A 27,833-nucleotide genomic window follows, 5' to 3' on the forward strand; every position below is an offset into this window, starting at 1 on the left:
GAAAAGGGTCACAAACAACTAGACAAACCCGGAAGGAAAAGAGCAAAATCAACATCAAGATAAAAGCTGCCATGGTCACCTCCCCACGGGTCTCACCCACATCTGTGTCACCCAGTCCACGACCAAAAGACAAGCGCAGTTTCTTCACGTGTCTCTAGGCTCCATGTGCCTCCTCCAGGTCTCCTTCTGGCTCCATCCAGCTTCCTTCCTCAGTCTCTTCTGCAGCTTCTCCTCTTCCTGCTCAACTCCACCCTCCCTTGGGTGGGGCAGGGAACCTCCCCCTTTCCTGGGGACCACCCTGTTACAACATGACCCCCTTCTGGGGAACTAACCTTAGTGCTTAAACCTCCAGACTTGTCAGCAGTTGCCATTTCATTTGGACTCACTTGGGACTGAACCTCCAGGGGCGGGGGTGAGGGTGAGGGCAATGCAATGTGGTGCCTGGCACATGGTTGAGGCTTACCCCATGTGAGTTTGGCAGCCCTTGGCATCAGGACCCCTAAGCTGTCAGATCTTCCCACTCTGCGTGTGTGCAAAACAAACACCTCCTCTGGACCGTGTACTTGGGGACGTCAGAGGCCTTGAAAGGCCTTCCTGGCAAGTGCAGCTTCCATTTCCTAAGTGACTGCTGTGGGCTAAGGCACGGTGCGTGCACTTGGCTCTGTTTGGTACATAGGTCTGTGTTCTCCCCATTTTACAGAGAAAAGAGGCTCCGAGGGTGGCATGACCACTGTGAGGGTGCAGGGCTGGTCAGTGGCAGGGCTTGGTTTGCCATCAAAGTCTGTACCCCCAAACACTGCTCTGGGGTCAGCTCCTCTTGGCTTCTATCAGGCAGGGGTAAGGGAGCTTGCCCTTGGCTATTGGCAGAGGCCTGGGGCCTGTGTGTCTGGGACAGGCTCCACTCCACACCAGCTGTGTCACGCTAGGGCTCTCCCCGAACCTGAGACCACGTCACGTTGCCGTGAAGTGAGGTTTTTAGGGGGAAGGAACAAGATTTTGCTGCTCAGGCACTCAGCACGGGGTTGGAACTTGCTCCTTATGCCGGAGAGCAATGCCCCATGGCTGAGACTGCTAACGGGCATGACAGGGAGGGACAGCCCCTGCCCTCCTGGAGCAGATGCACTTCAGGGCACTTCAGACCATGGTAAAGGAAATGGTGTGACAGGCCCTGCCATCCTGAGAGTGTTCTGGCTCTAAGTCCCAAGACGGGGCCACAGCTCTTCAATGATGCTTCTCACCCCAACTGTCCCACTTCTTGACTCTGACCCAAGGAAGAGGCCTGTGGCCACGCCAAAACACAGCTGGTTGTGGCCCCAAAATGGAGGTGTCTCCTCCACCCACTCAAACATCCCGCCCAGGGCCCTGAGCAAAGTGCTCCTAGCGGCGCCTCAGGAAAACCCCTTAACAGCTCACACAGGTGCCGCTTTTCTGGTGACACCTTTTCTGGTGACACCAGCTCAGAAAAGGGAGGGACTGGACAGGGAACGGTGGAGAACAGGCAGCTTGAATCCTTGACCAGAGGGGGCAGGACAAGCCTGCAGCTCAGGCTGGAGGAACTTCTGCCCTGGGTGCTGGAAAGGCCAAGTCCAGTCGCGGGCAGAAGCAGGCAAAGGCAGGAGAAGTGGACACAGGGCTGGTAAGAGCCTTTATTCAGAAGGCAGAGCTGCCCCCTCCCACTCCCTCGGCCTCCCACCACTTAGGCCTTTGGAATCTGGGTGGAGCCCTCACTGTCAGGACCCCCAGTCTGGCACCCAGAAAATGCTGGCCAGCAGAGGGGCCTGGAACGGGGGTCCTTGAACCGGGACATCCTGCCCGAGCCCAGACCTCTGGTTCCTCTCACGTGTGGGTCCCCTGGGGTAGTTCCCGGCTCGGCGGCGAGCCCCTCGCGCCGCTTGCTCCTCCTGGACCCGTCCTCCGAGCCACTCGGCCGCGGCTGTGACCAACTCAGATGACAGATGTCCAAGGGCCGGGCGTTCAAAGAGAAAGAACACAGCAGCCTCTGCCCCGGGGAAGCAGGGTGTGTGGGGCTGGGTCAGGCCCTCCTGGCTCAGCGGCTCAGGGGCGCGGAGAGGCTCTGGTCACGCATGGGGGGTCGGTGATGCCCAGCTCCTCCCGCAGAGCCCTCAGGGGCTGCTCCCAGCGCCGCTCATAGTACAGGTTGAGGACACTCGGGGCTCGGCGCCCGCTCTGAACTGCCCACGGGATCAACTCCGAGACCAGCACTTGCAGGCTCCTGCGGGCAGCACAGGGAAGTGAAGACAGGAGGCTTCGGGGGCGGGCACGCCATGAGCCCCGGTGGGTGTGCGCCTCCCAGGGCAGTCCTCACACGCTCACGTCGTTATCCCCCCACTCAAATGAGGAACCCGAAGCCACAAGTCGTGAACAGCCCAGCGCATGAGGAAGTGCCAGGCTTCCTACTCCTGAAACAATGCTAGAAACATCCAGGCTGCACTTGCTCCCCGGAGACCCGGCCAGGCCAATTTTAGCTCTCTCCATCCTCTCTCCCCCGCTTCCTGGAGAACCCCTGCCTGGCCCCAGCCCCTGGCCCCTGGCCCCTTGAGGACTTACTGGGCACTGAGACGGATCGGTCCAAAGAGCGCACCCAGGATGCACATGGGCAGGCCGGTCTGGACAGCCTCAAACCACTTCACCACGATCTCCCCTGCGGGCAGGATGAGGAGTGGGTGGGAGGTGAGCAGAGGTCAGGAGAGGCCAGCAGTGCTCCCAGCACGGCACTGCAGGCGTCCGCTCCTCTCTGGTCTCTCCCCAGGGCCAGCTTTGCCCAGTCTGGCCACGCTGGGCCTGGGACACTTGGCTGGAGGTGGAGGGAAGGGCCCAAGGAACAGCCTGAGGGGAGAAGGGCCAGCGAGGGAGCCTCGGGTCAGAAAGCAGAGGACTCCACAGGCCAGGCAGCAGCGTGTGGACTGTTTCCCACAGGCCTCAGGGGCTGCTGAGCGCTTCCCAAGCAGGGGAGCACATGGCAGGGGCCCCGGTCCCGAGCAGTTGCCATGTCTGTGTCGGAGCGTGAAGAGGCTGTGGGGCCGGAGGAGAGGACATGCCCGGCACTGATGTGAGATGTTCAGAAGAGGCAGTACCGAGCCAGCCCTGGGGCAGGGTCCCTGGCCACCCCCTACACCCGCCCCACGCCCTGCCCCACCCGGCCTGGGCTCTCACCCAGCATGTTGGTGGGCATCCCCAGCAGCGTGTGCAACAGGTCGTGCACCTCCCGGTACCGCTGGATCACGTACGCCAGCTCCTCGTCATCCACGAAGCGGGTGGGTGCCCGGGTATCTGGGGAGACCCTCTGACAACCGTGAAGCTTCCCTAGACCCCTTCCCAACAGTCCCTGGGCCCCGCTGGCCAACCTCCCCTGGACTGTCCACCACTGCCACCAAGCTCACACCCTGCCCATGGGCAGCAATGTGGAGGGCGCCCCCTCCCACGCAGGCATAGAGTATGTGGCCTGTTGAGGTTCAGGCTGAAGAAACACGGAGTGTGTGTATGGGGGGAGCAGAGGTTGGTTAATGGGGACAGAGTTTCAGCTTCACCAGAAAACCTCTGGAGATTGACAACCATGCAAGGTCCTTACCAGCCCAGCCGCACAGTGAGAAATGGCAAATTTTGTTAGTTTTTTAAACTACAATTAGGAAAAAGAAACAAAGCAGCCCCCAAGGACCCTGGGCCTTGGGGTGCGGTGCTCCCAGCCCAGGGTGCTCTCTCACCACCCTCACCTTCACCTGACAATTCCTACCGATTCATCCCGCACGACCTGGTTTAACGCCGCTCCGTGTGGGCTGTCCCTGAGGATGGACCGGGCACGCGTTCCAGCCTCTGCAGCCTCCCTGCCTTTTGGGGGCACTCGACACGGCTGCCTGGGATGTCTAGTGTGGGGGATTGTCTCCTAAGCCTGCGCGGACCCCTACAGCTGCCACGGGCCTCTTGGGGCCGCTGAGCCTTGCAAGGTGACAAGGGGAGCGGTGCTGCGTGTGAAAAACACATCCTGGCTGTTGGAGGCTTAGTACGAAGACAAAATGTGAAACAGACAAAACGTAAAGATATCTGCATCTCGAAATGGTCATGTGCTAAGATGTGTTCGGGTAAACAAAACAGGCCATGGAGTGAACTCCACCTGTTTCTTGTTGCTTTCACTGACATGGCGGGCGGAGGACGCTAAATGATTTATGTGGCCTGTGTGTGTCCCGGGGGCCTGTCAGCGGCACAGGGGCTGGGCTGGCTGTTTTGCTCACTGTTGTGTCTCCAGGGTCTGGTGAGTGACCCCTAAACGCAGGGGTCTAAGGCCAGTCCCACCCACTGCCTCTCTGAGTCCTCCATCGCACCCAGGAGTGGGTACAGCCTGGTCTTCCTGTCCCCAAAGTACAGCCATAGGCTGCGAGAGGTAGAGGCACGGGGTGTCCTCACTGTCAGGGGCTGGGCTCAGGTCGGCAGCCTCACTGGGCCCCAGGCCAGCTTTCATCAGTAGCGTCCCACCTGTGTGGGTCTGCTACGCCTAAGCAGCCTGTTCGGCCACCATTTTGTCACCTATACTTCTAAATCCCAAGCAAGGTCAAAATGGCCCGGTCAGTTAGGTACAGGAGCCCAACTCTGCAAGGTGCCCTTCAAATCAAACAAGAGCTGCTGCACAAAGCGGAAGGTGATCGGAGGGTTGGCAGCGAGTTAACTGAGTCCCTCCTGGTGCCAGCACCCCAGGACATCCCTTGCCTGTGTTCTCGTCCCTCACCCTCAGACCATCTGGGGGGATCCTGCCAGGAGCCTCTGATATAGATAAGAAAATCAAGGCTCAGCGAGCGGAAGCAGCTTGTCCCAGAGCCACTGCTGATCAGATGGCTGAGTCAGCGTTTGAAACAAAGTCGGCTGCATTCCCAAGCCAGTGGCCTAACGTCCATTATTACCAAACCCCAGAAACGCTGTGAAAGATAAATCTTAGGTCCCCTTCCCCCATATATAAGGAATCCGGGTGCAGAGGGGTCCAATGATTTACCCAGGGCCATAAAGCTGGGAAGAGAGGCAGGCCGCTCTAAACTCTAGCCCTGCCGTAATCTTGATGCCACAGGGTGACTCTCCCTGCCGTGCCAGCCTTGGGGCGGGTGCCCTCACTTTGAACCTCAGTATGAATCTCTGCTGGGACAAACGTGTCTTTCACATCCTGTGGGCTGCTGGGTTCCGGGCTCCAGAAGTGGCATCAACTTAGGGCTGTCACCACAAAAAGGGCTGACTGGGCAAGGTGCCAGGGAGGTGCTGGTGGTCCCTTCCCCTCCACAGCCACAGGATGAAGGGTTCAGGGCAACTTGAGAAGCCTGTCCCTCCCTGGGTGGCACTTGGGGCAGATGACCCCAACATGATGAAACAAGTTGGTCCTCATTAAGTCTGAGGGGGAGGGTGTGAAAGGGGGCAGGGGCAGGCGTCAGCGCAGCATGGGGGGCAGAGCGTCTCCGGGACAGTAGCTTCTAGAACAGTATTCTCAACTGTCCACCAGGGAGCATTTGCAAAGTCTGGGGACATCTGTGGCGGCCACAGCTTAGTGGCTGAGTGTTACTCAACCTACTGGCCAGGCTGGGTAGGTAGGGGCCAGGGAAGCTGCTCAACATCCTTCAGGGCACAGAACAGCTCCCACAATCGAGCATTATCTGGCCCAAAACGTCATCAGTGTCAGGGTTGAAAAACCCTGTTCTAAAGCAACCTCTACGCATCCTTCGCCTCCTCCAGCCTGGTGGCTCCTGCAGCTGGGCTGGGCCACCGCTTGTCATGGGTGTGTATGTGCGGGGAGTGTGAAGGGGTCCAGCTGTACCCCAAATCCTTTAATAAATTAGATCACATTACTGTCCTGCTCGGAACCCTCCTGGATTTCCTAGTGCTCCTATGACAAAATACAGACCCTTTTCCGCGGCTGCAGGCTCTGGCCCGGCTGACCTTCCAGCACATTGGCTGCCTCCCCCAGCGCACACCTCTAGGCGTGTTGTTCTTAAGCACAGCCTGGCACTGCGGGAATGTTCCTCCTTGCTCTCCTCAGGGCAGGCTCCTCTCTTCTCCCAGGTCTCCTCAGTGGGGCCTCTCCTGACCACCCTGGGAGAAGCGGCCAAGCTCCCACCCCGCCCTTGTCCTGATCACGCTGGCCGGCCTCACCATCTGCTCGATGGATGCGCCACATGGGCAGGCTCTTTGCTGGTTTCATTCCCTGCGTACCAATCATTCTGGCACGTTTTAATTACTGCTAGTATTCTGCCTGAATCCTCATGTGAATTTTCTTATTTTACAGCTTTAATGTCTGCCTCCCTGACTAGAGAATGAGCGCTGTGAGGGCAGGAGCTATCTGGCTAGTGGTTTAGTTCCCCAGCACCTGGAACAACAGCCAGCACAGCACAGGGCAGGTGCTCAACAAAAGGAGTCCCTGAGGAGCTGGGGTTCCCCATCCCAGCCACTATCCTTCCTGCCTTGGGCTGGAGAGTGCCAGTTTTGCCATAGCCAAGAGAGAGAAACACTGTCCCCGGAATAGGGGGACAGAGTGCACCAGCAGTTAAGAACATGATCTGGGTTTGCCTCCATGAACACTGGCTGTGTGAAAGCAGCAAGTTGCTTAACTGCACGGAGTAAGCCTTCTCCTCCATGAAAAGGGGATAATAATAGAACAGACTTGATAGCATGGTTGGAGGCATCTGGCCTGCAGTAAGGGGTTAATAAATGCTGGCCAATATAGTTGATAAAAACGATGCTCACAGCCCATCTGCCTGACCCAGAGAAAATGACAAAGCCTTGGCACAGAGGCTGACAAGCACTCCTGTCCCTGGTGGCAGTCCAGACTCCTCTCTGCCCTTCCTGGTGACCGCAGATGTGCAAAAGCTGGAAACTCACATTCTCATGCAGGAAGCGGAGATACTCGCGGCCCAGGGAGCCCTGAGGCAGGCTCTGGAGCTGGCCTAGGTCGAGGGTGGACAGTGAGATCCGGGGGCGTTCCCTGTAGGCAGAAGGGGCACTCGGGTATTGGGAGGGGGCAGAAGAAGCAGGCAGAAGGTCTAGCTAGAGCAAGGCTGCGAGAGGTGAAGGAGTAGCAAGGAAGCCGCAAGCCCTAATGGGACGCCTGTTACTAGCAGGCTGGTGGCAGGAACTGAGCAGATGAGCATGAACTGAGGACATGGCTCCTGCTTGCAGGGCATGTGGTCAGGGTAGTCAGAGGGCACTGCCATGGGGGTGGGAGGTACAGCTAGTACATGTTATAGGAGCTCGGTGAAGGCACAAAGCTCTGTGGAGGCCACTGCATAGCACTACCCAGGGGTTGTCATGCTGTCTATGTGGATGGCACCAGTGGAGTTGGGCAGTGCCCAGCCCCCTGTGCCAAAGTATCAGGATGAGCTCCCTAGGGGAAACAGTCTGATACAATATGACTCTAGAGAGAGCAGGATCCTAGAGAATGCCCCCAAGCTCCAGGCAGGGCTGGCACCTACTGCAGGATCTGGGCACCCTCTGGATCCCTCCTCATCTGGTCTCTGAGGAGCTTCAGGGCACGGAGTCCAGTGGTCTCCCCTAGAACTGCAACCATGTCTGAAAGGAAAGAAATGGGGACAAGTGGAGGATATGATCCCTCATAAGTTTCCTACCTGACAAAACAGGGATAATGTCCACCTTCACTATGAGGATTCACTCCACACACATAGCAAATCAGACCTCCCAGGGCTCAATATAATCATAGTTATTATTACTGCTGATCTCTCTGGATAAGGTGGCTCTGGCTAGCAGTGTGCTAAGGGGTTTGTAAATCAGCATATCACATCTCTATCAACAAGTACAGGCTTTGGCATCAGTGTTGGGTTGAGCCCAGGTGCAATCATTATCTAGGTGACCTTGTACCAACTTCTTCGCCTTTCCAACTTCTTCAGTGTTCTATGGGGTTAATGTGCAAACTCAACATCACACATACAAAACAGAGCAGTGAGCAGCCAAAAGGAGTGCTTAGTGAGCGCTTTATATGACCATTTTTAATAGGAGCCAAGCTAGAGAATACCAGGATGTTCCATTCATACCTCAGCAAGCATCTATGGAACATATATAAGGTATCAGGCAAAATCCCCTGTGCCGCGGACACAGTGGGACATGGTCTCTGACTTCAAAGTTTAATTTCCAGTGGGATGTTATCATTTGATGGGTGCTTACGAATCATCTGTTTAGTACAGAGGTTCTCAATGTGGCCGGATGACAGAATCTGCCGGAAAGTAGTTTAAAAAGGCAGGAGCTCAGATCCACGGTCCTTCCTCCCCCCTCCCCAGGCCGGCGAATTCGGATTGAGTGAGTTTAGAATGGAACCCGCGGCTGGCATTTCCATGAGCACAGCGGGTGCCGCCGAAGTGCCGCCAGCCGGGGCGCCCAGACCTGGCCTACTCTGCAGACACCCACGGGAAACGGGCTTTGACAGAGGTCGGGAGCGGCCCAGTCTTCGAGGCCAGGGCGTGCCCGGAGCCCTGGCTGCCCCAAGGTGGCGGCCGGGCGCCGGTGGCTTTACCGTGGCGATAGGGGTCGCAGAGCGCCATTCCCGCGGAGCCGGCGGCCAGCAGCGCCTTCTGCAGCGGGGAGGTGGGGATGTGCTCGGGGTAGAGCAGGCCGGCGCCTCGGCTGGCGGCGCGGAGCGGCGCGTCTGCGGGGCAAGAAGAGGGCGGGGGTCAAAGGCGCCCGGCGCCCCCAGCCCTCCCCCCAAGCCGCGGCCACTCGCCTGCAGCCGGCCCCGGGCAGCCCCGGAGGGGGCGGAAGGGGCGCAGGGCCCGGCGCAGCAGCGTCGCCATGGCAGCCGGCGCTCGGCGAGTCAGCAGGGGCGCAGACGCCGCGAGGGTGACGTCCCGACTGCGCTGGCGACGGAGCGCCGGAGGCACCAAAAGGGCTCGCGCTGTACTCCGCGGAGTGGGCGCTTTGGAGGGGGAAAGTCGTGGCCGGGCAGGCAAGGGCGCTTTCGCTCAGTGTGAGAAGGCGACCTGTGCCTCATCGGCTCCATCGATATAAAATTCTCCCATTGCCCAGAAACGGGCTCCAAAAGGACGTACAAGCGCTGCTTACTTTTGCTCGGCGCTGGACCCTACTTCCTTCTCCCCAGCATGTTTCCCCCCGAGGACAATAAGACGGGACCCTCTTCCGGCGGGGGCAGCATGGCGGCGCCCATAGTAGGCACCACATTGGGGGTAGAACCGTACGGCACTTCCGTCCAGGTCCGGCTTTAACACGAGCGCCGGCCGCGGGCTCGGGGCATGGGGTCCGCCGGCCTGGCGCGACTTCACGGGCTCTTCGCGACCTACAAGCCCCCGGGACTAAAATGGGAGCACGTGCGGGATACCGTGGAGCTGCAGCTTCTGAAGGGTGAGAGCCTCGAACCAGGCGCGCCATCCCGCGCCGCTTCTCGGCCGTTCTGGGAAATAAAGTCACGTGACCAGGTCTCCGGGACTGGACGTTTTGCTAATCCTCCGTTTCTAAATCTCCGTTGCTCCTCGCTTGCTCCTGTGTTCAGGCTGGTAAACAGACTCAGTATTGCTCGTTGTCATAAGCAGCTGAGTCAGGATCTGAACCCGGGTCTGCTTTCTGACCGCTGCGGGCTGGCGTCTGTCGTCAGCCTCTCCAGGCCCCCCCTGGAGTGTGGCGTGCGGCCCCCCGGTGTTCAGACGTGATGTTCTCTACCTGTGTGTGCTCAGGTCTCAATGCTGGGAAGCCTCCTGCCCCTAAACAGCGTGTTCGGTTTTTGCTGGGCCCTGTGGAAGGCAGCGAAGAGAAGGAGCTGACCCTCACGGCCACCAGCGTGCCCAGCCTCACCGACCATCCCCTGGGTAAGGCACATTTAGGCAGGGAGGGGGTGCCACGACCCGGGAAGTCACAGCCCAGAGTGAGTGTCGGTGCTCATGCTCCACTGTCCCGGTGCTGAAGGGTCACAGTGGGCCTGAAGTATTTGACCAGGGACAGGGCCTATTTTCCTGGAAAGAGCCAGATAGTAAAGTATCTGAGACTTTGTAGTATCTTAGACCACGTGATTTCTGTTGCAGTTGCTAAATTCTGTCATGGTCCCACAAAAACAACTGTAGCCAATATTAGTGAGCTATAATAAAGCTTTATTTATGTCATTATTACTGATATTTCTGTATTTCATGTAATTTTCATACAGCACTAGGTATACTCTGAATATTCTCTGAATCACTGAAAAGGCATTAAAAAAATACATCTTAACTCATGGACCACAAAGAAAAAAACCGCTGATTTTGGTTTGGGATTCAGCCTGTGGACTGACTCCTTCGCTATTTTGGGAGTGACTGTGGGAAGCCTCTCACACGAAGGAGGGTGTGGGTGGGGAGGGTGATTGCCAGGGTAATCTGGGGTTGCCCTTTCTCTAGGCTCAGGGAACTGAGGAAATATTCTAGACCCCAGATTCCATGATGGGGAAGCCTGTGAGTCCCTGTTTTGGACTCTTAAGATGCTACATTCTAGGAATGAGGTCCCCGTACAGCCCAGAGCCATCCTGGAACTGGATTTGTTGAGGAAAGGAGCCTTTGTCTCTTTCCAGTACGTGGACCAGCATTCACCCACCTGAAGATTGGTGTGGGACACCGGCTGGATGCCCAGGCTTCAGGGGTGCTTGGTAGGTGATGTGGTGAGCCTGGGGAGGGAGACAGATAGGGGCTTGGGGGAAGATCGGGCAACTCCCAGGAGCCCAGTCCCCTTCTAAGCCGACAGCCACTTCACACCACTGTCCTCCCCTGAATCCGGTCCAGGTCTGAGATGACTGGTGGGTGCCACCTGCATCCAGTGAGTCATGCATCTCACAGGTGGGAAGCCCTCTGGGGCACGTACTCACCGCAGCTACTCCCGAGGTAGATGATGTTGATTTCATGGATGAAGGAAATAAGTCTCAAGAGCTTAGAGGACATGTCCTGGGTCACGTGGCTAGTGAATGCCCCTGGTGCAGAGAGGGAAAACTCATTACCCGTGTGGGGTAACCAACTGCGTGACTCTGGCCCTATTAGCCAGGGTCTGGCTGTCGCTAGGGCTGGACACACAAAGCCCCGAGTCATGAGCCATCTGTGTCCCAGGGTCAGGCGGAGGTCACATCCTGCCTGTGCGACACTCAGTCCTCTTGTCTCGCTTCCGGGGACACAGCCGCCAGACGTGAGCTCATGCCTCCGCTCCACTCCCCTCCCTGAGTGCATGGAGGCTGGGGAATGGCAGGCAGGGCCCTGTCTCGAGGGCCCTTCCTTTGTGCTGACTGTACAAGCTCAGCCTTGGCCACACCCAGGGGGGTCAGACAGGACTTTTCTCCCACTTTGCTGATGGGGTACCTGAGGCCTGAGGAGGTTGTAGGACATACTTAGTGCCACCCGGCAGAGACGAAAGGCTCTGACTTGCATGCTTCAATGTCCCCCGGGAGGCTTGCTAAGGACCCCAGCCCCCGCCCCAGCTATGGGTAGGCCCAGCCGCCTGCTTATGCATATATGTGCGGCCAGCCCTTAGAAGAGGCCCTCCTTGTCCTCTTGCGGCCTCCGAAGTGAGGGAGATGGGGGTGGGGATGGGGACGGGGGCGGGGGGGGGGAGGAGGGGGAGCCAGGTGTGAGCTGAGGCTGGTGCCTTTCAGTGCTCGGCGTGGGACGTGGACGCAGGCTCCTCACCGACATGTACAACGCTCACCTCACCAAGGTACAGGGCCTGGGGGCCGGCCGGCTGCCTGTCCTTTGGGTCTCCCTGGGGGTCCCCGCAGGATTCTGAAACGGGTCATCTGCAAGCTTTTATAACGGCCGCGTGCTAGAGGAGGCGGACGGTCACAGACTAGTGACTGTCAGCGTGTTTGCCTTCAGACCCCTGTGTGGAGGCCGCACAGCGCCCCTGTGAGTGGGCCTGTTGCCAGTCTATCTTACAGACGAGCTCACTGAGGCACGGATGAGGGGTCGCTTGCTGAGGGGCAGGCCTGGTATTTGAACCTGGATCCGTCCAGCCGCAGAAGCTGGTCAGGACATTCCTCCATTCTCTCCCCGAGACTGGATGGGGACGGCAGCTCGGGGCCAGGGAGCTGGCGCCCAGGCCGGGCTGTGGAGCTTGCCCCGCGCGCATGTGTGGGAGCCTCTCCCGAGGCCCTTGTTCTTCGTGGCACAAGTGCAAAGCCAGGTGGCTTCCACTCAAAACCCAGCTTCTGCCGTCTGGCCCGGGGTGGCTCGCTCACCACTTCTGTGCCTACGTTCCTTCTTTCACACGGGAGTGGGGAGAGTCTCTCCTCTGTAGAGTCACTTTGGAGATTAAATTTGTGGCCACACGTAAGACATGTGGCCACAGTCACTGGCACGGGGTAAAGGCCCAGTGTCCCTGTCCTTGGCTTGCTGTTGTCGTCACTGTCCCGGCTAGGGCAGAGCAGTTAGCCCCACAGGTGCATTCAGCGGATGGGCAGGGCGTGCCAGGAGGGCCCAGCACGGTGAGGCTCACGGCAGTGGCGGCATAGGTGGCCGGGGGTGGCCGTCAGCACTGCAGCCGGCTGCCAGGGGCTATTCCTGGGACAGTCTAGGGTCCTTCCCCAGAGGCAGTGGGACAGGGCTGAGCCCAGAGCTCCCTGGGGGAGACCCTACAGCCCTCACCCCGGCAGCAGCATAGCACCGCATGGGTGTGAGGCTTGGGGGGGCCCTGACCACCTCTCCCCCTGTCCTGGCAGGACTACACGGTGCGTGGCCTCCTGGGCAAAGCCACCGATGACTTCTGTGAGGACGGGCGGCTGCTGGAGAAGACGACCTACGGTGAGCGTGTGTGGGCTGGGCCTGGCCACTGTCCCCGTGTCGCCTCACTCCTCGGCCACGCTCGGATGCGCCACGCTCAGGCTGGCCACGGGGGACTGTCCTCCAGGAACGCTCTGGGCTCCCCCATTGCCTTCTCATTTGGCTAACATGTCTCTGCCCGGGAAAGCTTCTCCACCCCCTGCTTGGACTGATGGGCTCTCAGAAAGCAATGAACTAGCGATGATATAAACGGGTCCCCCCAGCCCATCACCCCTGAGGGCAGGACTGCGCGGCTCCACTCCTGTGGTCACACAGCTCAGGGTCCTGGAGGTGGGAGGTGCTTGTGGGCATGGATGGGTGGGGGGTAGATGGGAGACGGACTGATGGGTGGGTGGGGGTGGATAGAAAGATGGTTTGGATGGGAGTGAATGGGCGGGTGCGTGGTGGGCAGGGGAGGGATAGATGGGGGGTGGATGGGTGGGGGTGAATGGCTAGAGGATGAGTAGGTGATGGATGGTTGGCTTCCTCCACTCACTCCATGTTCTGTGGGACCCCAGAGCATCTACCGCTTTTACGTGGTTGACACGTTTTTTGAGTACCGGCCGAGCGCCAGGCTCTGGGGACAACACACAGCGAGTCAGGTGGGGTCTCAGTGAGCTCACAGCCTATTGGGGAGAACACACACTCCTTTGTGTCCTCTGTGGGAAATTTAAAACGTGCCAAACAACACTAGGTGCTTGTGCACATAGGTCTGTGTCCACATCCAGAGAATGTCTAAGAACAACCACCATGTCACGTTTCTGGGAGGGAGGAAGCCGGAATTTGGAGGAGGGGAGATGTTGTGGGTGCTGATCTCAATTTCTTAAGCTTTCTATATCAATTATATAATAAAAGAATTACATAAAAGTCAAAGAGAATTAGGTGCTGGGAAAGACACCCAGCACCTAAAGACCCCCAGGTGCAGAGTGGCGGGCAGGAGGGAAAAGCCACATGCTCAGGAGGGCTTCCTGGAGGAAGTGGCATATGCTCTGGGCTATAAATTGGGGGCAGGTGGGAGTGGGGAGAAGGCAGCAGCAGGTACATTCCAGGTAACGCCATGAGTGACACCAGGCACAAGGGGTGAGCGACCTAGGCCTTCTGACCAGGCAATCCTCAGTCACCACAGCTGCCCCTGGCGCTCTGGCATCCGTGCCCCTGGGCCTTCAGATCAGCTGGCCTCCCAGCAGAGCTTGCTCGTGTCCCCAGGCTTTGCTGCGGGCTGACCCATTATCACTCCATGGGGCCGGCAGGCAGAGCCCTCCCACTCCTGCCGTCTGTTTCTCTGTTCAGAGAGATGGCATCCTCCCTCCTGCGGACCCTTGCAAAAAAGCCCCAGTCTGGGGCTCAGGACATCTGACACAGCCTGCTGCACAGTCACATTATGTCTCTGAGCCTCCAGAGGGTTTTTTTGTTTGTTTGTTTTTTCCCCCTGTGGTAATGTTACAACACTGTACAGGTGCCAGGAGTACGATTTTCTCAGCACGCCCACCACCAAATGTCCACTCACCAGCTACCACCTAACCAGCGGCTCCTCCCACTCCTGTCCCCTGTCCCTCTGGCCACCACCATTCTATTGTCAGAGGCGATGGGTTTGTTTTGTCTTTGTTTTCTTTATATTCCACAAGAATAGTGGAATCATTTGGTGTTTGTCTTTGTCCTGGCTTGTTTCACGTCGCATCATCTCCAGGCCCATCCTCATCACAACTGGCAGGGTGTCATCTTTTTGACAGCTGAGTAGTACTCCAGCGCAGGTGTGCACCGCGCCCTCTGCGAGCGTGCCTCTGTCGATGGGTACTTGAGCCGTCTTCATACCTTGGCCTTTGTGAATGAATGAAAGGGGACATATGTCTTTGGAAGTTAGTGTTCTCATAGTCCAGAAGAGGTTCTTGGCCTGGAGTCTGTGAGCCCCTTGAAAATGTCCTCAGGATATTGAGTTTCTGGGTATCGTGTGAAAAGAGACGCCAGTGTCTTAACAGTAGTCCACCCCATGACGGGAAGCCTAGGGCCTGGGGGTGCTCTGCAGCCCCTTCCAGGTTCCAAGGATGAGGCTGGCTCGGGGGGAAGGGAGTTTGCCAGTTTGTCACTCATCCTCAGCGGGCACCTCTGTGCCTCCCCTCCCCTGCTCTCCAGACCATGTGACCAGAGAGAAGCTGGATCGAATCTTGGCTCTGATCCAAGGCTCCCATCAGAAGGCCCTGGTGATGTAAGTGGGGCCTGACCTACACCTCCCTGAAAGGGGCTCTCAAGTTGGTGCCAGAAGAGCAAGAAGTGCCCACAGGCTCCTGTGGGCTCTGCCCACCTGGATAATTCCACAGGTCCTCAGAGCCCAGGACCAGACTTGAGCCAGGCGCCCCTGCCACAGCCTACAGAGGAGTTTCTGTATGTGGGTCTTAGGCCAGCGCCTGGGGAGGCCGAGGGGAACTAGAGACCCCGGCTGTCCTAAGGGGCCTTGGAGCTGGGGGGGGGCTCTGAGCCAGGGTCTGGCACCTCGTAGCGCACAGAGCTGGGAGTAGTCAGCATGTGTGGGACTGTTGAAACCAGGAAAGAGCAGAGGAGGGCACAGCCTGCCGTGGGCACAGGTGAGAAGGCTGCTGCAGTGGGGGCTGGAGGGGCAGGAAGATGGAAAACGAATGATGAGCTTTAAGAGTAGGGGCAGGGCCAGAGCAGGCAGTCAGCCAAGCTCCCCGCCTGCACCAGCCTCTCACCTCACCCCTCCCGATCCCCAGGTACTCCAACCTCGACTTGCAGACCCAGGAGGCCTATGAGATGGCCGTGAGGGGCCTCATCCGGCCCATGAGCCCATCCCCGATGCTGGTCACCGGCATCCGCTGCCTCCACTTTGCACCTCCAGAATTCCTCTTAGGTAAGTAAGCTGCTGGGGAAGTAGGGGCTGTGCGGTGGGTCCCAGGGTTTGGGGAGTTGCAGCGGAAAGCCCAGGCAGAGGCTGGCACCTGCCAGTGCTGTGCTGTCCACCACAGCCCTGCGGCCTCTGCCTTTCCAGCCTGGGACCAGTCCGGCCGCCAGGAGCCCATTGAGCAGATGTCACCAGGTCACCCCTTAAAGCCGGACCTCGACGAAGTTATACTTGCCGGCTTGCTTCCAGGCCTGCCCCGTTTCCAGCTGTCGTGGGCCCTTGGGCACCAACCACTCGCGCTCCCAGTCCTGCCCAGTGCAGCCCCCCATTAGCTCTGTCCTTTTGTCTGCTCCCCCACACCGCATTCATCCCTGTTGGTTGTCTGCGAGGGCGAGGGCTCCTTTTCTGGAGCCTTCTGACGCAGAGCACCTGGTGCAAATCCTGTTACTGTTCACAAGCGCCCAATTCACAGATGAGTAAGCCAAGTCTTAGAACTGGGCTTCTCAAATTTTTTTTTTTTTTTTAATAGAAGCATGTTTTATTTATTTGTTTGTTTGTTTTGTTTATACATGCACTGGGTACAGTCAGAAGTGCGGGAGGGTGAGAGAATTCACCAGAGCCAGAGCGGGGAGCAGAGCAGGCAGAAGGACCAAAGTACACTGCTGAGGGGAGCAGCGGGCGGCAGGAGAGGTCTGCGCGCCATGCGGGACCCTCCTCCAGTGGCCGGGGAGCAGCTGGGGATTGAACCGGCGCCGCAGAGGCCGCAGGCAGCTTCGCAACCCAGCGCTCAACTGCTGCGCCACCGGGGAGGCCCTGGGCTTCTCAAATTTTAACTCACCCACAAAGCAGGTATCTTTTTAAAAGGCGAGTTCTGACTCAGCAGGTCTGGGTGGCACTGAGCCGGCATGTCTGACCAACTTTCGAGGGGTGCTCGCAGGCTGGCCTTGGGCTGCACTTTGATCAGCAAGCCCTGTGCACAGAGGCTTCTTGCTATGGCTCTTTCAGCCCAGAGATGTCGGTGGGGTGGGGATGGGCTCTAGCCCCCCGGGCCTGTGGCGGGCGCTCACCACCGTCTGTGCTGTGTCTGCAGAGGTGCAGTGCGTGCACGAGACACAGAAGCAGCTGCGGAGGCTGGTGCATGAGATTGGCCTGGAGCTGAAGAGCAGCGCTGTGTGCACCCAGGTGCGGCGGACGCGTGACGGCTTCTTCACACTGGACGATGCCCTGCTGAGGACGCGGTGGGATGTGCACAGCATCCAGGATGCCATCCAGGCTGCAGCCCCCCGGGTGGCAGCGGGGCTGGAGAAGAGCTTGAAACCTGGGCTGGTTGCCCAGCGGCTCCCCAGGCTAGATCAGCCCCGGGACTCTGAGGGGTCCAGCTCGGCCCTGGGACAGGACAGCTCTCCTGGGCCAGGCCGGGCCGGGTGACCGTGCAGGAGAGCAGGGGAAGCGTTCCTGCACGGGGCATAAAACTGAAACAGGAAGACTGACAGGCTCGGCCCAATCGAAAAGGAAAAACTTCTGGGTGGAAGAAAGGACAATCAAGAAGGGACAGATTGATAAAAATACCGGCAGCGTCTCATGTCCATCAGGCAGGCACAGCTCGTGAGACAGCAGGGGAAACTGACAAAATCAGGCAAAGGACCCGAATTGTGTGTACTGTCCTGTGTATTTTCCCTCACACGTCACATGGCCAGGAGACCAGGAATGTTGATGCTCAACCCCTCCAGTACCACAGGGCATCCAGGTGAAGTGTCTCTGCCTTTCAGCACAGGGGTCGGCACGTCCCGTGGCGGGTGAGCCTCACCCTTTGTGATGTCGGCATCTCCCCAGCCAGGTTAAGTAGTTTGCTGGCTGCATTTATGTAACAATATAGGTCACCATTTCTCCCTCTCTGCCTACCAGGTAAGGGTGCCCCTTCCTCCAGGCCCTGTGGGGGTGACCAGAGATCCAGGGCTCCCTTGAGAAAGGCTCTGACCTCTTTTCCCCTTGAGCACTGGGCTTCTGTGCATTGGGCAAATTTGCCACTAGGATGGGGCACCTTTCCCTTGGGCCTGAGTTCCTGCCAGTGTATTCAACATTCACTCAACAAATGTTTATTTGGTGCCCACTATTTGTCAGATGTTGTAAGAGCTCGTCGTACATCAGTCCAGAGGACTGTCCACATACCCACGGCGGGGCGGGGGGTGGGGGCGGCTTAAATAGGGCAGTCTGACCTCCCTGGTGGTGCAAGGGGTTAAGCACCGCACCATGAAGCAATCCGCAGCCTCTGCAGCAAGAGTTCGATCCCCAGCCAGCCAGGGAGCAACACACTGGCACAGCAGACCCCTCCTGTCGTGCCCGCTGCTCCCCTCAGCAGTGTATTTCAGTCAGTCTGCCTGTTCTGTTCCCCGCTCTGTCTCTGGTGCAGACCACTCTGTCTCTGGTCTCTGGTGCAGAGCCCCCACATCTCTGGCCTGTACCCCAGCTCTTGTATGCATAACTAAATAAAATCTTTTAAAAAGCCCAAGTAAATAGGGCAGTCTGAGAAGGAGCGCATGAATGGAGGAGGCAGGCATCCAGCCAGGAGATTATCTGGAGAAAGAAGGCTTGAAGGTGAAGGGAAGAGCCAGCTCCGCTCAAAGGGCATCTGACTTACCGAGGACGGGCTAGTGTTCAGTGTCACTGGCTGGCCTCGCGCCAGTGGAAGAGACGCACCTGAGGGTTTTTCTATCTGAGGCGTGTCCCCTGTTTTCAGGAAGTAGGACCGTGGGCCCCTTGCAACTGACTCAGTTTTACCTCTTCTTTTCCAATGTGGGTTCCTTCTTACTACTTTTTCTTGCTTAATTGCCCTGGCTAGGACGTCTAATAAATCATGCCGCTTACTTCTTCTTTTCTAAGTTGGATGCCTTGTCTCTGACTCAGAATCCAGTGGGGCAGGACCCTGGACAGAGATCTGAACCCTGGTAGTATCATCTGTGCATTTTATTAACCTCACAGGGTGAAGAGTCAGCATGACCGGTGTTTGTTCCTTCAGAGAGGCTGCTTCTCTCGGGCACTTACACCGCCGACTTCAATAGAAGGTAGAAATTGGCTGCTGCACTATTTTCCTGAAAGACTGTGCGAAGCCATCACTGTTGTTCCCAGGGCTGGCCTCAGCGGTCAGCTTCCAGGTGGCTGAAGGGAAGATGATGGTGGCGCAGCCGCTGTTTGCTGAAGGTTTCTGATGGGCCTTCCGTTCACCGTCTCAGCTGCTTCCGCTGTCACCGGTGTGCAGGGTTTTATGACAGCCCGCCTTATGCTCGAGGGATATGTTCCAAGACCCCCCGTAATGCCTGACCTGCTGGTAGCACTAGTATGTTTGCTGCTTTTTTCTTATGCATACATACCCATGACAAAGTTTATAAATTAGATGCAGGAAGAGTCACAACTACTGATAAAATAGAACAAATGTAAAAATACACTGTAAGGAGAGCTACGTGAAAGTGGTCTGTTTCCCAAATATGTCATATTTCACACTGTTTCACTGTGTGTCATATTTTCAGACCACAGTTAACCACGGAAACAGAAGCCTCAGAAGCCTCAAAAAGCAAAACTGTGGCTAAGCGGCGGGGTGGGGAATGACTGTACCTCCAATTTGAGGGTGAGGAAAGCCGCTCGGGAGAGATACCCCGCCTCACAGAGAGCGCACACATTTCAGTAGGACCCTACCCCTCTGGTTTCCCGGCGGGCAGTTGCTCAAGATGTCCCTTTAAACTCAGGCCTCCCGCATCTCTGCCCCAGGCAGAACACAGACCTCAGTACCATGGTCCCGCTGGGCTGAGCCCACGCCGCCCACCTGTGCTTACTCAAGCGCGGTCACTGCCCAGGGCAACCACCTCCTCTTGTTTAGCAGCTCTCAGCCTCTGCCTGTCACCCCTCTCACGTACCCCCCTCCCTCACACCTAAATTCCCAGGGAATTTCATCCCCATTTTACAGATGGGGAAACTGAGGCACCAAAGAGGAACTATTTGCTTGGGCTTCACAGCCAGTCGATGGTAGACTCAAGGTTTGAACTCCGTAGTTTGGCTTTGAACCTTCTGCTCTTAATCTCTTTGCCCATGACCTCTCTACCTTGACATTGACCTGAACTCTGCCCAACCCAACTCTGCCCTGGGTGTATCCCCAGCCAGATCTACTGAGACCTTGGAGTCAGGGGAGATAATGGTAATCCGGTCCCATTTTAGCTGGGCCTCAGGTGGGAAGCGCATACCCAGGAACCCTCCCTTTTCATAGGTGCTTCTGGGAAATGGCTACTTTAAGAGAAATGCGATAGCAAAGCCAGGTTCCTTGCAGGCATCCCAGTTCTTTTTGCCATTGACCTATCTCTGCATGTGGAAAATTCAGAACAGAGTCAGCAATGGTAGAATCCCTGGGATCCAGTCCAGAGATGGGGAAGCCTGGGTGGGGGCAGAGGATGTTTGCAAATCTCAGTTCCTTGGAAAAATTAGATAACTGGCACTCAGGGTACACAGGCTGGCACACCATCCCATCTGGGTCCTTAATGGCAAAGAGATTATAAAAGAGGGCTCAGTGTGGCTGATCATGATCTCCTGATTGCCCTAGAGGAGGGGGGTGGGGGGGTACCCTGAGTCACAGCTAAAATATTTAGTCAATATGCAGCCTCTCTGCTGAGAAAACACCCTAAATCCCTTGGGATCAATCGTTTTCCTTAGTGGGTATCTTTAACCCCCAAAGAACTAATGATTGCTAAGTTATACCAAATGTATGATAAGCCACATGAGATTTATAATTTGAGTTGAGCTTTAAAATTTATTTATTTATACAAGCACTGGGTACAGTCAGAAGTGCAGGAGGGTGAGAGAATTCACCAGAACCAGAGTGGGGAACAGAACAGGCAGACTGACGAAATACACTGCTAAGGGGAGCAGTGGGCACGGCAGGAGAGGTCTGTGCGCCATGTGGGACCCTCGCCCGGGGGCTGGGGATCAAACCGGCGCTGCAGAGGCTGCGGGCAGCCTCACAGCCCAGAGCTCAACCACTGCGCCACCAGGGGAGGCCCGAGCTTTAAAATTTAAATTCAGCTATTGAGTTAATCATTTTAAGAAATATTTTTAGGGCCTCCCTGGTGGTGCAAGGGGTTAAATCTCAGCACTATGAAGCTATTGGCAGCCACTGCAGCATGAGTTTGATCCCCAGTCAGGGAGCTGCCCCACAGGCCACAGAAGACCTCTCCTGTCTCCCCGCTGCTCCCCTCAGCGGTGTATTTCAGCAGATCCGCCTGTTCTGCTCTCCACTCTGTGTCTGGTGAATCCTCTAACCCCCCCACACCTCTTGCCTCCACTCCAGCCCTTGTATACATAAATAAATAAAATAAATCTTAAATAAAACAAACAAAGAAAATGAACAGTCCTTACTGCCCAGCAAACTACCCTTGAGCACCAGAATCTTCACCCACAAACTCACAGGCCTCCAGGTCTGCCTGCCTGGGAGATGTGGGTACCCTGTGGGTGTGGGAAGGTAACCTGATGCCTATGTGTCTGGCTTTGGCTTGGATAGGACTGGGTGTGAACCTGCACTTGCCCTTTTACTGGTGGGTAATTCATCAGCCTACCAATCTGTAAAAATGGGGCTTAAAGTGGCTCCCACTTGACCTTCTCTGATTCAGAACTGCCCACGTATTGTATTCATTTATTTATTTATTGCGCCCACGTATTAATCATTCTGCTCTGGAGCTGGGCACTTAGCATCAAAGCCCAGACAAGGTCCATATTCTCAAGGAGTTTCTATCACAGGAGGATCAGGTAAGACCCTGGGAAAGATGAGCCCTTGGGAGGAGATCAGGCAGGGTGGGTGCAGCAGAGACTGGGAGCTGCTTTCGCCTGGGAATCTAGGAGGGCCTCTCTGAGACGGTGACATACAAGCTGAGACCTGGACAGCAGAGCAGTCCATGCGGACATCAGGGGCAAAGTTTTCTAGATAGAAACACAGATCAAGGCCCACAAGTGGTGTGGCCAGCCCAGAGTGGGCAAAAGGGGAGAAGGCTAAGGGTGAAGAAGGGCTAAGGGCCAAGGCCAGACATTCCTACTGGGGTTCAGTGTTGGGCAGACCTAGATGTTGAGGGGCCTGAGGTTCATAGGAGTTGGGAGTTATTAGCTTCTAGTAAACCCACCGGGCGGAGCAGTAACAGTAGGTGTCAGATGGAAGAGAGTGACGTGTTTTTATGCCATGACTTTTCTTTCTTTCCAATTTCTTTTAATTTTGACACAGGTGACAAAAACATGGCTAAAGGCTGAAGACAGATGCCAAGTGACAGGCAAATCCACATGACTGCATTTATCTGTGGGCCCTACAGTCATCCATGCATAGGTGAGACGTGCAATGGTGGTTGGGGGTTGGGGAGTTGGGGAGTCAGTGTGTAATGGAGACAGGGATTCCTCTTGGGTAAATGTGTATTTTACCAAAGTAACTCAAACAGAGAAACAAAAACCTGTTAAAATAAAAAGCATAGCAGGCCTCCCTGGTGGTGCAGGGGTTAAGCACAGCACTGTGAAGCTGTCCACAGCCTCTGCAGCACTGAGTTTGATCCCCCAGCCAGCCAGGGAGCTACCCACAGGGCGCAGCAGACCTCTCCTGTCTCACCTGCTGCTCCCCTCAGCAGTGGATTTCAGTAAAATCCTTCTGTTCTGCTCCCCACTCTGTCTCTGGGGAATTCTCTCACCCCCTGCACCTCTGGCCTATACCCTGACAGATCCCGAGCCTACCTCCTTATCTCCCTCACCCTGCTCTTCCCACAGACTTCCTCATTCCTGATTACCACAACCCTTCCAGGCACTCAGGTCAAAATCCCAGCTGGTTCCCTTTTCCTCACAGCCCTTCGTCCAGCAGCAAGCTCTACCTTCCAGAATCTACCACTTCCCAACACTCACTGCTTCCACCTTATATCCTATCCCCAGCCCCAGAGGGCAGAGGAATTTAGTGAAGACATGTCAGATCTGGCTACTTTTCTGCTCAGAGCACTTGACAGCTTCCCAACTCACCCAGGAAGGCAGCCAAGTTCTGCTGCTGCTGGAGAGGCCCCACGGCCGCCCGCTCCTCTCTGCCTTTTCTTCCTTCTCCTCTCCTTCCACCTTCACTTGGCTGGTCCACACTGATTTCCACACTTTCTGGAATACTGACTGCAGTTTTAGGGCTGTCTCCTTGCTGTTCCCCCTGCCCAGTCCCCGCCCCCACCCCACCCCCCACTGCAGGGATCTTGCTTGCATTCCTAGAGTGTAGAAACATGCCTGAAAAAGGCTTCTCGAATCAAAGAAAGAATGAATGAGTGACTGACTGATGCCCTAGAACGTTGCCCCATTAAAGTCCCACTTGAAGCTGCAAGGCCCTTGCGTCCCCTGGGGGCCAGGAACGTGCTTAGGACACAAGTTTCACGGTCCTCGTAAACCAGTGCTGGCTGCCAGTATCTTTATAATCACAAAAGCAGCCTCTCTATCACCATCACTTGTGAGGTGGCCAAGGCAGGTTATTATTTACCTACTTTACAGACCTGGAAACCAAGGTCTGGAGAGGCAGGGAGCCACCAGCTCAGCCTCTTAAGTTTATCTGTACGTGGCATGGCTGCTGAGCTGTCTCTGCTGGGCCAGATAAATAACAAAGTTAAATAGATTTAAAAAACAAGCCACGGGCCTCCCTGGTGGCGCAAGGGGTTAAGTCTCAGCACTATGAAGCTATCTGCAGCCACTGCAGCACAAGTTCGATCCCCGGCCAGGGAGCTGACCCACAGGGCACAGCAGGACTCTCCTGTCTCTCCGCTGCTCCCCTCAGCAGTGTATTTCAGTCGATCCTCCTGTTCTGTTCCCCACTCTGTCTCTGGTGAATCCTCTCACCACCCCCCGCCCCCGTACCTCTGGCCTACACTCTAGCTCTTGTATGCATAAATAAATAAATCTTAAAAAAAAACAAGCCAGAAACTATGCCCACTACCTATAAACATTTTAATTTCCTCAACATCTTTCCCTTGGAGCCCTTTAGCACGAGGCATGGGGCACAGGCAGAGATGGGCTGGATAGGAGGGCTGATGTTAGTCACTCCAAAGAAGTTCCTGTCTGGATGAGACTGGATCGGGGTGCTGGTGGGGCGGCAGAGGGTGACTCAGAGAGACAAGCATCAGGTGGGTGGTGGGTGTGATTGCTGGGGATATGGCTGGCCTGGGGCCTTCTATCCCACCTGTGGTCTGTAGAGCAGCCTCCCCTCAAGGTCACCCCCAGCCCAGCACTCTTCTCCGTGTGGTTCCCCTCCGCAATCCCTCTAGGTACTTCCTGAGCCCCTCCTAAGGCAGAAGGAAAGATGACAAAACAGGCTGTGTTCCTCCCTGGTAAACCAGCCTGGTGGGTCTGCGGTGCCAGGGTAGAGGGTGGAGCAGCAGGTTAACTCTGCCAAGGAACAGCAAACAAATGCCAGAGTTCTAGGGAGAAGCCAACTTCAATCCCACCTGGGTCTGATTTTGAGCAGGTGCTTTGGCCCTGTGGCCCCACAGCCCGGTTTGGAGGTGGGGGTGCTTGGAGGTAGTATTTGGTGGCACCGTGGTTAGAACAAACCTCTCAGCCCCCAAGAACACTCACCTGAGAGGCCAGCCACCAAGCACACCTGGGAGTTTGTTAAGAAATGCTGGCCTGCCCCAGGCCTGCCAAAGAGCATCCTAAGGGATGGGGTGGGGCCCCAGAGCTTTATTTTCAAGGTCACTGTAATACCTGGTCATTTGGAAATCCTGTCTGGTCTTTTTTTAAGATTTACTTATTTATGCATACAAGAGCTGGGGTGTGGGCCAGTGGGTTGTGTGTGTGTGTGTGTGTATGTGAGAGAGAGAGAGAGAGAGAGAGAGAGAAAGAGAGAGGATTCACCAGAGACAGAGTGGGGAGTAGAACAGGCAGATCGATTGAAATACACTGCTGAGGGGAGCAGCGGGTAGACAGGAGAGGTCTGCTGCACTGTGTGGGTCAGCTCCCTGGCCAGGGATCGAACTCATGCTGCAGTGGCTGCATATGGCTTTATAGTGCTGAGACTTAACCTCTACGTGCCACCAGGGAGGCCCCTGATCTGGTTTTATTTTTATATTTTTTTAAAGATTTATTTTATTTATACAAGAGCCAAGGTACAGTCCAGATGCGCGGGAGGGTGAGAATTCACCAGAGACAGAGTGGGGAACAGAACAGGCAGACTGATGAAATACACTGCTGAGGGGAGCAGCGGGTAAGACAGGAGAGGTCTGCTCGTCATGTAGGTGGCCTAGGCCGGCAGGGATCGAACTGGCACTGCAGAGGCTGTGGACAGCTTCACTGCGCTGCGCTCAACCGCCTGAGCCACCAGGGAGGCCCTGATCTGTTGTTTTTTTTTTAATTTTTTTTTTTAAGATTTATTTATTTATACAAGCACTGGGTACAGTCAGAAGCGCGGGAGGGTGAGAGAATTCACCAGAGCCAGAGCGGGGAGCAGAACAGGCAGAAGGACCGAAATACACTGCTGAGGGGAGCAGTGGGCGGCAGGAGAGGTCTGCGCGCCATGTGAGACCCTCGCCTGCGGCCAGGGATCGAACCGGCACTGCAGAGGCTGCGGGCAGCCTCGCAGCCCAGCGCTCAACCACTGCGCCACCAGGGGAGGCCCTGATCTGGTTTTTAAAGAGCGTATCTTTGAAGCCTTCAACTTCTGAATCTGCTATTTAGCTGTGTTTCCTTGGGGGAGTAGCTTAACCTCACTGAGCTTCATTTGCTTCCTCTGGAAAATGGGGGTAACTACAGACCTCTTAGGGCTGCCATCAGGAATACAGAAAAAGTCATGTCAAGTGCCAGACCGGGGCCTCGCACAGAGAAGGTGCTCTGAGTGTCAGCTGCTATGATTATGCCCAGCGTGAGCCTTGGGATTTTTGGACCAGCACGAGGCTGAGGGAGCTAAAGATCAGGAATCATCTATCCCTGGTCAGAATCCTTGGGCTCCCAGCAAAGGGGGCAAAGGCTCCTGCTCAGAGGCATTGTTGGGGGAAAGGATGTCCTGTCCCTTTTAAACGCGCGGGTGAGGACCCACAGTCAGGCAACCCGTTTTATATCGGGGCTTCCCTGTAACAGCATGAGTGGAGAAGGACCAGGGTCCAGGCGCTATTTCTGGCCACTGGTGTGGACTAGGCCAGGGTCTCTGACAGGAGCCACTTATAAAAAGCACAGCAGAAATTTGCGGTTCAGACCTTGGATTTAAGGCCTAGCGAATTCTAGGTTCAAGTTCTGGGTTGAAGAGTCAGCCTGGCTGGGGAGGCAGGATGGCCCATGCCAGCAGGACTCTGGGGGGACACCTCAGTCACTCCTGGGACCTGAGACCTTGGGCAAGTGGCCCCACCCCTCAGAGCTGCACCCCCCAGACTGGCCTGGAGGCACCCCCATCCCAGATGCCTGCATGAAGGGCTCACCTCCTGCTGACCCAGTGCTCTCTGTGTGAGTGATTTACTGCCACCCCCTTTTCTAGGGAACCTCAGCCTGGTGACTGCTTTGGGTGTGTGCTTGTCCCCTTTCACCTCATTCCCCTCCCATCCTCCAGTCCTCCTGCCATTGCCTGGCGCTTTCATCATAAAACCTGGGAGCCAGAGGGCTGGGGATTCCCAGCCCCTCCCCCACCACAGAGGGCCCTGAGCCCCTGGGCTAGCCTCCCTCTCTCATTCCCCTCCTCCCCCCCCTCCATTTGAGCAAAGCTGAATTGGGGTGCTGTTTGGTGACACTGCTCTGTGAGGTCAGGCTGCCCAGAAGGCCCCCTCTCGGTCCCCAGGGATGAGATCGCAGGCTGCATTGTGTGAGCGCTGTGAACTCCCCTAAAGGTCTAAATGCCAGATGAGATTTTGAGCGAGGTTTACACCGGATGCGTTCAAACAATGCTAGCGCCGGCATGGTCCTTCCCAACATCCGAGAACACACTTGTGGCCCCTCTCACAGTCCGGGGCCTCCTAACTCCCCCGAGTCACTTCAGATCCCTGGAAAGCGTGCTGCTGGAGAGAACCCCCTCCTCCACAAGGGGCGCGCCGAGGCCGGTGCCTAGATAGGCCCCACCTTTCCAACCAGGCCCTCCCCGCGGAGGCTTCCCTGGCCCGAGCCGCATCTCTGTGCCGACACTGCCCCCTTGAGGCTTCTGCCCGCATGACACCCAGAGCTGACCCAGGGGAAAGGGACTGGGGCTTGTTTCTAGGCCTCCTCCGTGGTGTCTTAAGATGAGCCCCAGCTGCAAATGTATTTGGGGCACCCAACTGTATTCATTCTCAATCTGAGGGCCCGGAGTCTACCGGTGCCATTTTTTGCCTACCCGAAGACAGGCAACTCAGGGGACTTCTTGATGGCCTAGGGGTTGAGATCAGCACTTCCACCATATCGGCCTAGCTGACCACAGTGGCCTAAGTTCGATCCCCAGCCAGGGAGCTACCCACATGGCACAGCAGACCTCTCCTGTCTCACCTGCTGCTCCCCTCAGCAGTGTATTTCAGTAAAATCCTTCTGTTCTGCTCCCCACTCTGTCTTTGGTGAATCCTCTTACCCCCTGCACCTCTGGCCTACATCCCGGTTCTTATATGCAAAAACAAATAAGTAAGTAAGTAAATAAAATGAGTGTGAGAGGAAGAAAGAAAATGAAAAAGGATGAACCAGATTAAGAAGTAGCTGGGCCGAGAACTAAGTGAGGTAGGTGTGTGGTGGGGGATGGATTCTGTCTGCCCCTGCCTCACAGCCCACAGCAGAAGAGAAAAGTGGGGGAAAGGGAAAAATCACGCATAAGCCTACCATCTAATAAACATCACTACTTTGGAACATTTCTTGTTTTTTTCTGTGTGTCTGCTTTTAATGTCTTTGTTAGATTTTTTTTTAAGTCGTAATAGTAATACAGGTGAGCTGTGGAAAACAAAAACTGCATCTAATTGCCCCATCCCAAAAAAAAAAAAACTGTCCAAAATGCAGAATTGGGTTAAGACTGTGTTTGGGAGAGAGGCTTCTTTCACACCAAGAATCTAGAGAAGCTGCTGGATAGCACCGTCCCTGACATTCTCCAGACTGAGGCCCTGAACACTGGTCCTGGGCCTGGCCAGCTGCCCTCTCCCATTCTTGACCGGTGGGCTCCTGCTGCACCCTCATCGGTGTCCATCGGTGTCCCTTCTCCCTGGGATGTTTCTTCAATGTCCCCTTCACTGGCTAGTGCCACTCAAATGTGCTCC

General features: G+C 56.2%; 2 protein-coding genes across 2 annotated transcripts; one reads left to right on the forward strand and one right to left on the reverse strand.

The window, feature by feature from the left end:
- Nucleotides 1-1,685: 1,685 nt before the first annotated feature.
- COQ4 (coenzyme Q4) lies at nucleotides 1,686-8,786 on the reverse strand (the record flags this gene model as incomplete). The annotated part of the gene is made up of 7 exons (XM_084239155.1): nucleotides 1,686-2,233; nucleotides 2,569-2,662; nucleotides 3,175-3,304; nucleotides 6,868-6,970; nucleotides 7,458-7,554; nucleotides 8,510-8,641; nucleotides 8,717-8,786. The coding sequence occupies 7 exons, from the start codon at nucleotides 8,784-8,786 to the stop codon at nucleotides 2,056-2,058; spliced, it is 804 nt and encodes a 267-aa protein (XP_084095281.1). The 3' UTR covers nucleotides 1,686-2,055.
- A 396-nt stretch (nucleotides 8,787-9,182) lies between these two features.
- Nucleotides 9,183-16,863, forward strand: TRUB2 (TruB pseudouridine synthase family member 2). The gene is made up of 7 exons (XM_084238979.1): nucleotides 9,183-9,351; nucleotides 9,681-9,812; nucleotides 10,541-10,615; nucleotides 11,606-11,667; nucleotides 12,668-12,749; nucleotides 14,898-14,970; nucleotides 16,712-16,863. Exons 1-7 carry the CDS (start codon nucleotides 9,243-9,245, stop codon nucleotides 16,761-16,763), a joined length of 585 nt encoding a protein of 194 aa, XP_084095105.1. The 5' UTR covers nucleotides 9,183-9,242; the 3' UTR covers nucleotides 16,764-16,863.
- The last annotated feature ends 10,970 nt before the right edge of the window (nucleotides 16,864-27,833 follow it).

This window comes from Talpa europaea (genome assembly GCF_964194135.1).
Source record: "Talpa europaea genome assembly, chromosome: 7".
Classification (NCBI taxonomy): Eukaryota; Metazoa; Chordata; class Mammalia; order Eulipotyphla; family Talpidae; genus Talpa; species Talpa europaea.

Coding starts and splice junctions, on each gene's coding strand:
- TRUB2 (XM_084238979.1), top strand. CDS start 9,243: ATGGGGTCCGCCGGCCTGGCGCGACTTCACGGGCTCTTCGCGACCTAC. Junction 9,813..10,540: donor CCTCACCGACCATCCCCTGG/GTAAGGCACATT, acceptor GTCTCTTTCCAG/TACGTGGACCAGCATTCACC. Junction 10,616..11,605: donor CCAGGCTTCAGGGGTGCTTG/GTAGGTGATGTG, acceptor GGTGCCTTTCAG/TGCTCGGCGTGGGACGTGGA.